Source organism: Panthera leo, chromosome D2 (assembly GCF_018350215.1).
Source record: "Panthera leo isolate Ple1 chromosome D2, P.leo_Ple1_pat1.1, whole genome shotgun sequence".
In the NCBI taxonomy this organism is placed as follows: Eukaryota; Metazoa; Chordata; class Mammalia; order Carnivora; family Felidae; genus Panthera; species Panthera leo.
In genome coordinates this window covers 46,964,934-46,978,018 of record NC_056689.1, presented here as the reverse complement: position 1 = coordinate 46,978,018, position 13,085 = coordinate 46,964,934, and the positions used below count along the sequence as shown (strand labels likewise).

The window sequence follows — 13,085 nt, the reverse complement described above, 5'->3', positions numbered from 1 at the left end:
GCATACTTTAGCCTTAGGCTTGGAGAAACATACACTCTTGTGCCCAGATATGTGAAGCAGTGGCATATAAGCCTTATTTGCAATAGCAAAATGGTAGAGACAGCCTACGTGTTCTGCAGAAGGGGAACAGCTAAATTAAATGAGTTTATTTATCTAATGCATGTCTACTCATTGGTAAATAGGAATGAACTAGCTCTAGATACAGCTACGGAGATAGATCTCAAACACACTGGTGAGTGGAGAAAAAAAAGCAAGTCAGCAAATGATAAGCAGAGGAAGATTAAAATGGAAAAATAACACACAAGATGCTCTATCCCTTTGTGTGCACATATACAGGTGTACATGCATGTGCTTTGTATGTGAGACCTGTGAGCTATCATTAGTAGCTTTGAAGCCAGAGTCTTGGGTTTTGTGAAAGGTCTTATCTAGCCCCAAGTCAAGATCCCTTTTCTGCTGGTTGACATAAGTACCTGGTCCCATGTCCTGAGAAGCATACATGTGGCCGTTCTGAGCAGGAGCCCCAAGAGCATTTCTGAAATGGATGGATACTGCAACACGTAGGGGCTGGGAAATGAGTTTGACTTTTGAATGAAGACGGAGAAAGTTTCTTGTTTGTGGCTAAACTGTCATGTGGGCTTCCAGTGGGAACGCTAACCTAGGATGGCAGACTTTCACTGAGCTCCTATCCTAGAAAATGTCAGATGAACCCAAGAAGAAAACATTGTAGCACAAATAGCAGGGGAATCCTGGGGGGTAGGTTTTTAGCAAAACCAACCACACAAACAAAAAAACAAAAAACCCCACCAAAACTCAAAAACCAAAGCAAACCCAAACAAAACAAAACAAAACCAGAAAAAAACCAAATCCTAAACAAAACCTCTTTTTGTCAGATGAAATCATGAGGTGGAGGCTCAATATACAGACCAAATCACCTAGTGGGCACTGGTAAGGGGTCAGGAGCCCTCATGCTAAGACTATCCTCTGGGGCCCCATGGGTCCTTGTTGGTTCCTGGAACCCAGTATGAAGACCTGAGCTGCAGGAGATGGGGCATTGGCCAGGCCTGGGAGTCCTTCTCAGCCTTGGACAGGCCACTCAACTTGTCTAAGTCCCATTTCCTCTTTTTTCAGATGGAGATTTCAAGGCCCCTCTGCAAGGTTACTATAGAACCAGGTGGGGTGCATACATGTAAGTGCCAAGCCTAAGGCCTGGACACAGAGGTCCCGATGGGCAGTCTGTTAAGCTGTCCATATGTCTGCATGTGGTCTCCAGGAAGGCCACAGCCTGGGTGATTCATGAGGAGTTGCTAAGGCCATGGAGGGTCTCAGTCCATCCAGGAAGTTCTTTTGAGTTGATCTGGCTGGCCAGGGCCCATATAAGAGCCCACATAAGTCATTCTCAATTGATGACTCTCCTTGTTCTTAAAAGCTAACTCGTGGAGAGAAATGGGACTGAGTAGGAATCAAGAAACCCCACTTTGGGGTCATGCTGTCCCAGCTCACTGTCTGCCTCTGAGAGCGGGCTGAGCATGCCTGGTGAAATAGGAGTGGGTAAGTACTCATGCACCTTCCCCAAGCCTGAGATGCAGCAGAGAGGGGCGACTGACCTGGTTGCAGCAGGCCACAATGACATGCTCTGGCTCGGGCATGACACTGCTCTTCTGGGCCACCAGTGTGTCCTGGATGTGGCCAGGGAGGCGGTAGGAGGAGAAGAGCCCGTAGTATTGCTTCATACAGAGCGGCTGCCCTGACAGCTGGCCCTTGGCACAGTCGGTGGGGATGGAGTGACTGGAGAAGGAGAGCAGGGAGGGAGGCAGGGAATCAGAATTGCTTCTACTTGACTTGATCAGGCAAAGCAGGGCACAAAAACCAGAACTGCGTTAGGATTGTAGTAAGAGAGCTGGATTTCTCACTTTTTAAAGTAGTGGAGTGCCCCATTTCCAAGGTCCATGGACACCCTCAGGGTTTGCTCAATACTCTGATAGTTTCCCTCACCCCTGCCTCAGGGAGCCCTGTGCCTTCGCTTCTGCTGATCTTTGCCTGGCATGCCTTCACCCCACCTCTGCACTCAACTAATTTGCTTAGGAAGACTTCCACTCCTTTAAGAGCCTACTCTTCCATCGCCTCTTCCAGAAGCCTTCTCTAAATTCAAGGTAGAAAGTTCTCTTTCTCCTGTGGTCTCAGCATATCTTGTGTCCTTCTTTACTTCCTCCCTGACCTTTTACTCCTCCTCCTCCTCCTCCTCTTCCTTTCCCTACTCCTCCTCCTTCCTCCATCCCTCTCCCCCCTCCTTCATCTTTCTCTGTCTCCCCTTCCCTCCTTCCTTCTTTCTCTTCCCTCTTTCCTTCCTCCCTCCACTTCCTCCCCCTCCTCCTCTCCCTTCTCTCTGCTTCTATCTCTTTCCTCTGTCCTTCCTTCTTCCGTCCCTCTTCCTCTTCCTCTTCCTCATCCTTCTTCTCTCCTCCCTCCCTCCATCTCTACTTCTCCTCCCTCCCTTTCAGGTAACAAATGTTATTTAGCATTCCTCTGTGCCAGGCACAGGGGTAATAGTGGCTGGGATTATATCATTATATATATGATCTGGGATCTGGGATTATAGTGGCAAGCAAAACACGAGTCTCCTGTTCTAATGGGGCACAGGTCCTGGGATGTGTAGGTGGAGCACAGGCAATAAGCAGCAAGCTGATAGATGGGAAGGTTTTGGGTAATGAGACAGGGTAATAAGGACCAGATACGTAAGCTGAGCCTTGAGGGGAAGAGGCAGCCCTAAGAGTAGCTGGGGCAGAGTGAGGGTAGTGTGTTCCACGGCCCTGCTGCTCAACGTGCAGGTGCCACACTGAACCATAGGAATCAGTGGGAGCTCTCAGAAACTTCTACAGCAATTTGATGGAGGAATTTTATGTCTATTGAATCTAGAGTAAACATAAGATATGTGGTTGTGTATTTTGTACCTCTGTATCATTTTTCTGCAAATTCATTTTGGTAGAGTGTGTGAGTGGGGGTGCATTTTAAAGAGATCAAGGAAGGAAAGTGCTTACCCTAGGAAGAGGAACCACTAATGGTTGGGTCAGCTGGGATAAAGGTTATCCTGATGCTGTAGGAGTTGGGGCGGGGGCGGGGGGGGGGGGGTTGGTCCACCTGCTCTATGACATGAGCCAGGAACACAGAGCTGAAAAAGACAAGGTCTCTGCCCTCTGGTTGCTCCTTGACTAATGTAGCAGAGAGACAGATGACTTAACAGGCTGTGCCAAAACAGGGCTCTGCCCTTCCCAGCCTGGGCCCCATCCTACCTGTCCAGCAGGGTCTTGTAGCTGAGCACGCCAGAGATGAGGTTGGCTGCGAACCTGCAGAGACACATGAAGCCTTAAGTTCTCCTCTCAGGGGCTCAGGCCCCTTCCCTTTCTCCAACATTCCTCTCCCTCCCCTCCACCTCCTTTCTCCCAAACTCAAGGACCACCCTCCAGATGCCAGGCCTCAGTGGTACACTAATCTGATGGGATTCCTGCTGCCTGCCCACCCCCCTCCCCCGCATCATGCTGTCAGTCCTTCACAAGCCTTGGATTAAAAATGGTCCTGTGGAGATAACTGGGAGGAGGAGAGGAAAGCAGAGGGTGAATGAGAAGGAGGACGAGGAGGAGGAGGAGGGAGAGAAAACGAGCAGAGGCCACAGAGCAGGCAGGAGAAGGCTGGATGGTCAGGGGTGGGTTTCTCCCTAGGAAAGGCCAGTGCTGGGGCTGAACTGGACCAGGAACCTGGGTTTGGGGAAATCCAGTCTCCCAGGAAAAGTCAATTTCATTCGGTGCTAATGAAAATGAAAGTAAGTGCTAGGGGGAAAAGAGTCACCAGAGAACTGTGCCACAGGGCCATGTCATCTTAACTGCCCATGGGTGATGGCCCTGGCTTAAGGAGGAAAAATGTCCCCTTGTAAGCAGTTGGAGAACTGTTTTCAGCAGCTGCTCATCCATTTATCTGCATACTTCCTGCTGGCATGGGAGGTCCAGGCTTGCAGGCTGCCTGACCAGCAGTCAGTTGGGCTAGTCTCAGTGAAGAAGGAGGGGATGGAGGTCTAACTAGCATAGCTGAGCCCTGCCCACAGGCCAAGGTGGGCCCTGCCTCTTTTGTTTGGTTGGTTTTTCCTCTCTGAACTGTCCCGATGCTGTGCCACATTGGATTTGGCTCTAAGAGACTCCTGTAGGGAGACCTTTCCTCCCTGCCACATCCCTGTGTAAATCCCCCCCCCCCCCCATCAACATCAGTGGGCCCAGAGGCCATTCCCGTGGCTCAGTGAGCCCTGAAATTGCAGCAGATGGAAAAGGCTCTGGCGGCGGCAGCTGGCAGGAAGGAACCATTTCCACCCCCTTGGAGCCTCTGTTTAGATAGCCTGGTGCAGTGCATCCCAGTGACAAGCCCAAGACTCAAGTACTGGTAGGGCAGAGATGCATACCTCCTTCCAGGGCCTCAGCCAGGTCAAGAATGCCATGGGGACACCTGGGGGCCCATGACCTCCATTTACTGCCCACTCCACCTCAAATAAATATATTCCGAGGAAGACCCTGTGTTTGTCACTCATATTGTAGCCTCATCTAACCAATTTCCCAAACCCATGGCCTGGACTGCCTCTGTCTCAGAGGCATTTGGTCTCAGAAATCTCAGCCAAGGCACAAGCGTTGACCTTTCCTTCCTGCTACTGGAGCCAGGACCCCAGGCAGGCTCTCAAGCTGTGGATTCAGGAGCATGGTGGCCTCCTCACCTTAGCTGGTCATTTGTATCTTGAAAGTGCTGGCGGGCAAAGATCACAGCTGGACTGGAGTTTACAGGCAGGGCCAGGCGGTTATTGAGATACATGTCATTCAGCCAGTACTCAGACACCTGTTGGGGAAAACGGGAGGGGTTCCATTACCCCGCAAGGTCACACACGCCCCTCTGAACAAAGGCACCTTGCCTCGAGAGCACCCAGTCCCATCCTGGCAGGCCCAAGGGACAACCGAGACACTTTCTTGGACCATGGACTTTGTTCATTCATTCCGCAAATGCACATGGAGCCCTAGTGATGCGCTAGGGCCTGTGTGCTCTCCAGCCCACCATGACTATCCTTCATTTTTGCCCCATGCCATCCTTCTCTTCCATCCCAGTTTCCCATTCTGGGTGTTTGATACTTCATCCCTGTTCCCTGCCCATCTTTATGTGTGTCTTGTTCACGCTTTTCACCCTTCTTTGTTTCCCTGAACTTACCTCTATCTTCTGCCACCCCATCACTATCTGCCATCCCTGTCCCCCATCTGTCTCCATGTCTGTACCCTGTCTTTCCCTATTGCCCCATTTCTATCTCCTGCTGCCCCCATCCCTGTTTCCCTTCCCTATCGCCCATCTGTCCTCCATCCTTGTCCCTGTCTGTCCCCCATCCGCAACCCCTAATGTCTTCTACCTGTATATCCTGTCTCTCCCCAGCACTCTATCTCTATCCCCATCTGTCCCTTTTTGGTCCCCATCCCTATCTCCCATCCCACATCCTGTCTGTCACTTGCTGTCCCCCTGTTTCTCCTCTCATCCCTATCCCTTCATCTGTCCATCTTTGTTACCTACCTGCCCCTCATCCAAATCCCTGTCTCCGTGTCTGCTCCCTGCCCCCCACCCTGTGGGTCCCTTGTCTGCCCCCACGCCCTAGTCTGCTCCCTCTCAGCAACTCTTACCCAATTGGCTGTCTTCTCCTGTCGTTCCAGGAGCTTCTGCTGCAGGGTCTCACCAAGGCCACCAGGGGCCCCAAACCGCTGCACGATGGCCTGGCTCCTCTTGAACTGTTCTTCAGGTACTAGGTGCTGCATGCACCGCAGGTAAGTGGCCAGGGTCTGCTGCAGTGGGGGCACTGGAAGTTTGGGCAACTCCTGGAAGAGAGAGTTCACCAACACTTGCTATGCCTGTTCTTGTGTGGGGTCCATGCCTGTCCGCGAGATGATCCCCATTGTGTGTCTCCATCTGGCCTTATCCTTGTTCTACACTCTGGGTCTTGCCTATTTCCAGGGCTCAGCTCAGCAGAATTATGAACTTAGGAAACTTCTATTTGTTTTTTTCTGGTACCCTAGTCCTGCCCCCACGAGGGGATAAAGTGTAGAGGAAAATACCTTGATGTTGGCACCAGACAGACCTGGGTTCATGCACTGACCCTGCTGCTGACCAGCTGTGTAATCTTAAGCAAACCACCTCACCTTTATGCCTCAGTTTCCCCTCCTGTAAAATAGGGATAATAACCTCCACCTCTCATAGGATCAAAGAGATCCTGTGTGAAAAGTGCTTTTAAATCACAAAGAATGGGTCTAAGATGAAACAGATCTGTTACTGATATTGGATACTTATCACTCTTAATTTAGAAATTGTTTCCAGCTGGGGCTTCAGAAGTCAGTTGATCTCTGGACCCAAAGGGTATAATACTAATGGAGAGATTTGGACAGGTGAAAGATGGCGGGAGGCATAGTTCAGAATCCTGCAAGTTGTTTCCTAAGAAGGTGACTCATGTCCTGGCTCCTTACTAAGCCCTTCCCAGTTATGAAAGCCGGGGAGCCCCATTCTGCTCCATGTGGGTACAGGGCGGGGAGGGAGAACAGAGAGTGCTGTGGATGTTCTTCCTATCTTAGCCTTTCTGAGCCCCAGCTTCCTAATCCATAGGACATAAATAACAATTCCTACCTGAGTGGAGCACAGACAGAATTAAATGAGAGAAACCACTGGCCCCAGATAAGCACATCATAAAATGTTATGATGTTACTGTCCCCCTCTAAAAGGGATTCCTAAAAGGAAACCCATAACTTCTGGGGACTCCCAAAGTGTGGAGAGAGTCTGAATAGAACTCTCCACCAATGTCTCCCCTTTCTGGATGCCATGCTTCCTAATTTACCAGCTGTGTTCAGCCAGGGATCTCATGCTTGTGTTCAACCATGTTACGGCTGACCTGGGAAGGGATTTTCCTTCCATTTTCAGATGAAACTGAAGCCCAAAGAGTGGAGAAACTAGTCCATGGTCACCCAGCAATATGATAGCAGAGTTGGGACCTGAAATCAGTGTTCATCCAACATCCACTCTGCTCCTTCCTCCTAGATTGTTCTCTCCCTTCCTCCTTGGTCCTTTTTCCATTCCCTCCTTTTCCTTCTTCCTCACTAAGCTAGTTACGGTCAGAAACCAGGACTTTTCATATTACCGATAAAGTTTACAAAGTTGGCAGTAGGTAGTCACCTTCTTTCAGGGTTTTTTTTTCCCCTTGGGGTGGGGGTGACAGTGAATTTCCACCCCTGGCAGGCTGGGAGTAAAGGGGCCCATTCAAAGCTTGCCTCTGCTTTGCTCCTGCCGCTGCATGGGCTGAGGCCCTCCCCAAGCGGCCCTTGGCAGACAAGGACCAACCACGGGAGCCTGTGCTGATGAATGAATGAGAATCTTGCCTGCCTCATCCTGTCTTTAGAGCTCACTACTCTAGGGGGAGGGAGGAGGGTGTCAGAGCCAACTATGGGCTATCCTGCCCCAGGGAACTCTCAAGGACCAGGGTGGTCTGGGTAGCATTCCAGGTTCCTCAGCCCACTTCAAGAGAGCCAGGTCCAGACCCCCATCCAGCTGCTCTGGTTCCCCCTCCCCTGCCTTGGGGTCTGGAGGCCTGTCTGGTGGGTGAGTGGGCAAGTACCTGCAGAAAGCCAAGCCCAGCTGGTGGCCTTTCCAAGAGTGCCAGCAGGCCTGGCTGGGGCCCCAGCTAGAAACAGGTCACTCTTCCTCAGGGCTCTGACAGGGTGCTGGGACTCAGAGTTATGGGGAATCAGCGATGGGTAAAATGGAATGAGGCAGAAAATCTCTGCTCACATGTCGTAGCCCCATGGGGCTCCTCCCCAGACTCTCCTAGGCTTCTGGCCCACACCTCGGGCTAGTTAGAGGCAGGGAGGTGTACTAATGAGGGTCTTTGGACACTAGGGTCCCAGGTCAGTACACATTTCCTGGGAAGTTCATGTGAACCAGGCCCTAGACTGGACTTAGGGACAATGGAAAGAAAAGGCCTGCTCCCAGGGAAGCCACATTTCAATGGGAGGCACATGCCACGGCAAGACTCAACAACAGAGATGTTTGTGGGCTGCAAAAGTCAGGACAGACAACATGGTGAGCAACTTCATGGGTAGAAGCCTAAAAGTTCTGATTAGGATTTCAAATGAAGCCCTGGGTAAAGAAGTGGCAAGAAGACCAACTTAGCAGAGGGGCCAGCACTGCAACAACTCACAGACTAGATAAGCTGCTCCATCACTTAAGAAGGTAAGGAAGGAGGATGCCTGCCTAAGGAGGGGTGGCATTGTCTTAAACCAGTGGGGAAGATAGAGCCTAAGGCTCCAGGGCTGAACCAGTAACAGTAGCCAGGACTGGGAGGTGACCTGGCTTAAAGTAGAGAATTCAGCCTCACCCTAAGGCAACTCCACTAGGCTCAAAGCCATTGGAAGTGGAACTTGGGGAGGGGAAAAAGCCCTGGGAGAAGAGAGAGTACCTGGCCCAGGTCAAGGGCTCTTCCTGGCTTTGGGGTTAGGAAGTGTGGCTGTCAGAATTCCATCAGCATCCCCTGAAACCACTCCCAGCCCTTCAAGGCGTTCCCAGGCTCCTCAGTGGGCTCAGAGCAGGACTGCAGCCTGGACTTCATGCCCTGGAGACTGCAGGGTTGGGGGCTAGTGCCACACAGGACTGTTCTGGAAGCAAGAGTATGTGAGTAGGGAGAACAGGGATGAAGGAGAGAGCTCCAAAAGTCACTCACAGAGTCCTCCTCACTGCTGGGTGGTTTTGCTGCCATCTTATGGGGAGCTTTTTCCAGTATGGGCATCTTGGTGACTCCTGGCTGGGGAAGCAGAGGTGCAGACCTGGGGACCAAGAAGCAGAAGGGCATCAGCACAATAGCCACATAAAGCTACATGGACCCTTCACCCCCACCCTGTGAAGAGGCTAGAGCTGGACATGGACCCCAAATACACAGGGCCTCATTGTAGACCTGGTCCCAATCTCCCAATCTCTGGACCAGCCCCCCCTGACCACAGTGTCCTTTCTGAGTCCCCAGATGGGATAGAGTGGGGTCTAGAGTGAGCCTTTAGGTGGTCCCTACTCCATAAGACTGTCACCCAGGCTCAACCTACCACCCCAGAGCAGAGTGGGAGGGAGCGAGGCTGGACTCGCTCACTCCAAATCCATAAGGGGGTGTTGGCAGAACACTTGCTTTGTTCCTGCCTTGGACCCAACAGATACCTGTTTTGCTGATTAAAATCTCTCTTTCCCACTAGTCTGTGAGCTTCTCCTGTTGTGTTCAGTGCTTCATCTCTGGGACCTAGCTGCATGACTAGCATGGAGTAGGATCAGTGCTGGGTAGCTGAGTAAAAGGAATGTACGCATGCATCAGTGCATGTGTAAATGAACACAGGTCCTCTAAGGCTGTGGGTTCCAGGAGTACTCTGGGCTGACTGGGAGCCTGGCCTGTGGCCAAGGCAGGGGTGGGAGTGGAGGACCCTGGGGCCTGCTGGACAGACTTGGACTTAGGCAATCTTTGGTTCCCAGGCTCCTAGAGCAGGTGGCATGGGAATGCTGAGGGAGATGGGACAGGGCAGCTGCACAGTCCAGGCCCCTAGGGACCACCTGACTCAACCTGGAGAGAAGAGGATTAACTTTTTATTCACAGTACAAGTGAACAGGCCAAGAGGGGGCAAAGGCCTATTTTTAAGGCTACCTTCTACCTTCAGAGAATGCGCTAAGCATAAGCCTCAGAGCCATGCACCCATGATTTCCACTCACCCATTGCCTATTCTCTCCCAAGAGCAGAAAGCTGATGCTTAGCCCATTTTATCCCCTGCGCCCTCCCCCACCCCCCAGGCAAGCATGGCCCAGGTGGGAGCCAGGGTCCAGGCCCAGTTGACCCAAGGGCAGAGCATCCAGAAAGATGGATGAATCAGGCTCCAGAATGGAGGAACCTAGCCTTCCTGGCAGTGCTAGGCAGAGACTATAGAACTGATGTGAACACTTTGCCAGGATGCTACAGACTAGGTGGTCCCTGGACCTTCCCTGGAGGGTAGTAGCTGCTCCCACTCCCAGTAACATAAAAGCAGCAGCATCCAAGTTAGGGTCCATCACAGCACCGCGGAGATTGGAAAGGTTGTTGAGGGCAAGGGCAAGTTGGTAAAGGCCCTAGTGCTCTTGGAGACTCCATATCTTGGAAAGGTGTAAGACTGGAGCAGGGACAGCTTCCTGGGGACCAAATGGGAGGGCCTGGTCCTTGTGAGGCAGCGGCTGCTTTCCCTCCTTGGGCCATGGGCCCACAACAAGGAGGCGTATGTGTGTGTGTCTTTCTGTCTCTGGTGCTCTCCACTCTCTGCTGCCACCAGCATGGCTTCCGAGGACTGCCAGGAGGGGTCTCTGCTCTGCCCAGGAGGCCCAACCCCAGCTCCACCCGGGGCAACACAGGCAGTCCGTGCTCTCTAGAGACTCCTTGGGACCCAGCTCATACTTGCCACCTGCGGCGGCTCCCCCACCTCCGCCTTCGCGAGAGTTGGGTGCTCACCCGCGATTCAGAGGGGTCTGGCTGGGTGAGATCCGCCAACGCCTTGACTGGGCACAGAAAGTGCAGACCTTGGCATTTAGCAGATGGGGATCTAGGAGAAGAGAGAAGTGAGGATACGCACGTGGAACCTCGGAGCCTGATGGTCAAGTTCTCTCCAAGCCCTTTCCCCCTAACTTCTCAGCGTTCAGCTCCCTGTCCCCCTGCCCCCACTCCTGGTGGGGAAGAGCCAGAGCCGCGGAAGCCCAGTCTCCTGGCAGTTCCCCGACGGCCGCTTCAGTTCAGGGCTCGGAAATCCCGAGGATCTTGGGGTCTCTCGCCCCCGGCGCGGTCCTTGGACGGAGCCTTCCTCCGCGGCCCTCCGGTCCCTGAGCTTTGCTTGCTCCCCGCGCTGCGGTCCTCCAGCCCAGCCCTTCTCACCTGCCCTCCTCGGATCTTCCGCCTCTGCCGCCGCTCCACGGCACCAAGCAAGACTGGGGGCGCGAGTGTGAGCCAGAAGGGATCCAGGGGCGCGTCAGCAGTACGGAGGTGGGGGCCTCTGTCCACCTTAGAGCCTCCGACGTCGCCGGGTCCCTGCGGCCTCCCTACTGGCTGCCGGCGAACCGACCGCTCCTGTCTTCTCCTTCCTCCTGTTCCTCCTCCCTCCCCTCTCTCCTCTTTCCTCCCTCCCTCAGCCCCACCCCGTCTCTCCCGTTCTTCCTCATTGCCCCCGCCCCCGCGGCTCCCTACCGCGATCCCATCTCCCGGCCCCTAGCCCCGGCTCGGACGGCTTCCCGGATGAGTTTGTGTAAGGGCAGCGGAATCCGGGCCGGGGATAGGTGTGTAGAACATTGCCCCCCTCCCTTGCCCTTTGCACCCCGCCCAGCCATCCCCAGTCGCCGCGCTCTCCCAACTCCATTATCCAAGCCCCGGTTGCGTCCGCACCACCCTGGGAAGGGTTGGGTCTGGAGAAATCTGCCCTCCCCGCCGTCTAGGCCAGGCTCAAACCGTACCGCAACTTCTTTCAAAATCATCATCATCATCATCATCATCATCATCATCATCCTGTTTGTTGATCACTGCAAGGTCCTCCTTCCTTTTCTATTCCCACCCCATCCTTGCTGGCACTATGGGGTGAGGGAGTGGAGATACAGACCTGGGGATGCTTATAGACACACAGCCAGAGGCAGACACTCCTCCCAGACAAAGCACTCCTCCCCCCACCCCAGATACAGATCCTTACACACCAACACGTACAGACAGACCCACAAAGACAGACCCTGCCCAAACGCATGCAACACAGCCCAACACACAGACGAGGACAGACGTGCACACACCAGCAGTGAAGACTCTTGCAGGCATTGTTTAATACACAGGCGTACCCCAACTCTGCTGCCTCTCCTTGCCAGAATTGGAGGGCTCTTTGGCCTTCATCAGGCCGCAGGCTCCAGGACTGGGAGTGGCTTGCAAACGGGGGCCTGCGGCTCCGGAGACCTGCGATCGAGGTGGGGAGAATTCTGACAGCCTTGGCCAGCTGCTTCCACCAAGGCCAGGGTAAGGGTGGGGGTAAGGGTGGGGGGTTGGCACCAGCTCCCACACTGGCACCCTCTTCAGTCACGACTCAGACCCGCACAGCCAGGACACAGCAGACACATCAACAGTTCCCCCACTCCTCGAAGGATAGAGCCTAACTCTCTAACGAGCACACACGACACAAGCGCTTTTCCAGAGAGCGGATCTCTGCCCGGAACAGCTCGGCCCCTACTCCTCACCGGAGCCTGGACAGGGCAGGATGCGGGGCTCTGGCGTTTCAGAGCTCAGTGGCTGACACTGGGAGTGTCCTCAAGGGGCGGGGACTAGCGTACCCGGAGGGAGCGGATCCTCAGGCTCCCTCGGGCGGCGCCCTGGGGCGCTGCGTTGGGACTGGGAGGGAGGGGCTGTCTCGAGGGAAGAGAGCCGTGTACAACACGGTGTCTGAGGGTGGGATCCCTAGTTGGTTTTGCTTCTTTCGTATCTCCTTTACCAGGTAGCAAGAGCCACAGGCTTCCCGAGTGCTTGCCAGGCTCAGACCTGGATCGGGGCTAGACTCAGCTCACCCTCCCCTCTGCCCTCCCCTCTGCCCTGGCCCTGTGCCGGGCCGCCCACCCTCATCAGTAAAGAGACTCGGTCTCGAACAGATATAGTTTATTGATTCGGGCCAGAAGCACCGCGGTGCTGGGGGCTAAGTTGGCACTGAGAGGAACGGAAGGAAAGACAGACAGACAGACGGACGGTTCTACACAGGGGAGCCCCCAGGTGGCGGCTTGCGCACCTCTTTATCTCTGCCAGGAGTGTATCGTTTTGTATGCTTCCGTGCTCCACGTCCCACCGGACTAGAGGGAGGGAAACACAGAAAGGGTCAAAGTGGGGGGATCCCGGCAGGCAAGTCAAGATGGGCAAGAGTGTAGGATACTCGTTGGAGGGGTGGGCCTTGAGTCTAAGCTGGCCAGTACTCTCACAGAGTAGCCACCTTGACCCCGGGGGTGGGCGGTGAGGGGATGGCTCCGGGAGAGTAGCTGGGCTG

At 53.9% G+C, this 13,085-nt stretch overlaps 1 protein-coding gene across 1 annotated transcript in view; it reads right to left on the bottom strand.

Annotated features, from left to right (window-relative positions):
* CHAT (choline O-acetyltransferase) overlaps nucleotides 1-8,812 on the bottom strand; it is a 41,850-nt gene extending 33,038 nt beyond the window's left edge. Inside the window, exons 1-5 of the mRNA XM_042908446.1 lie at nucleotides 8,762-8,812; nucleotides 5,688-5,876; nucleotides 4,748-4,866; nucleotides 3,288-3,341; nucleotides 1,605-1,785 (exon numbers count right to left, since the gene is read on the bottom strand). Coding sequence (XP_042764380.1) covers nucleotides 1,605-1,785; nucleotides 3,288-3,341; nucleotides 4,748-4,866; nucleotides 5,688-5,876; nucleotides 8,762-8,797 — 579 coding nt within the window. The 5' untranslated portion in view covers nucleotides 8,798-8,812. The remainder of the gene's footprint in view (nucleotides 1-1,604; nucleotides 1,786-3,287; nucleotides 3,342-4,747; nucleotides 4,867-5,687; nucleotides 5,877-8,761) is intronic.
* Nucleotides 8,813-13,085: the final 4,273 nt, after the last annotated feature.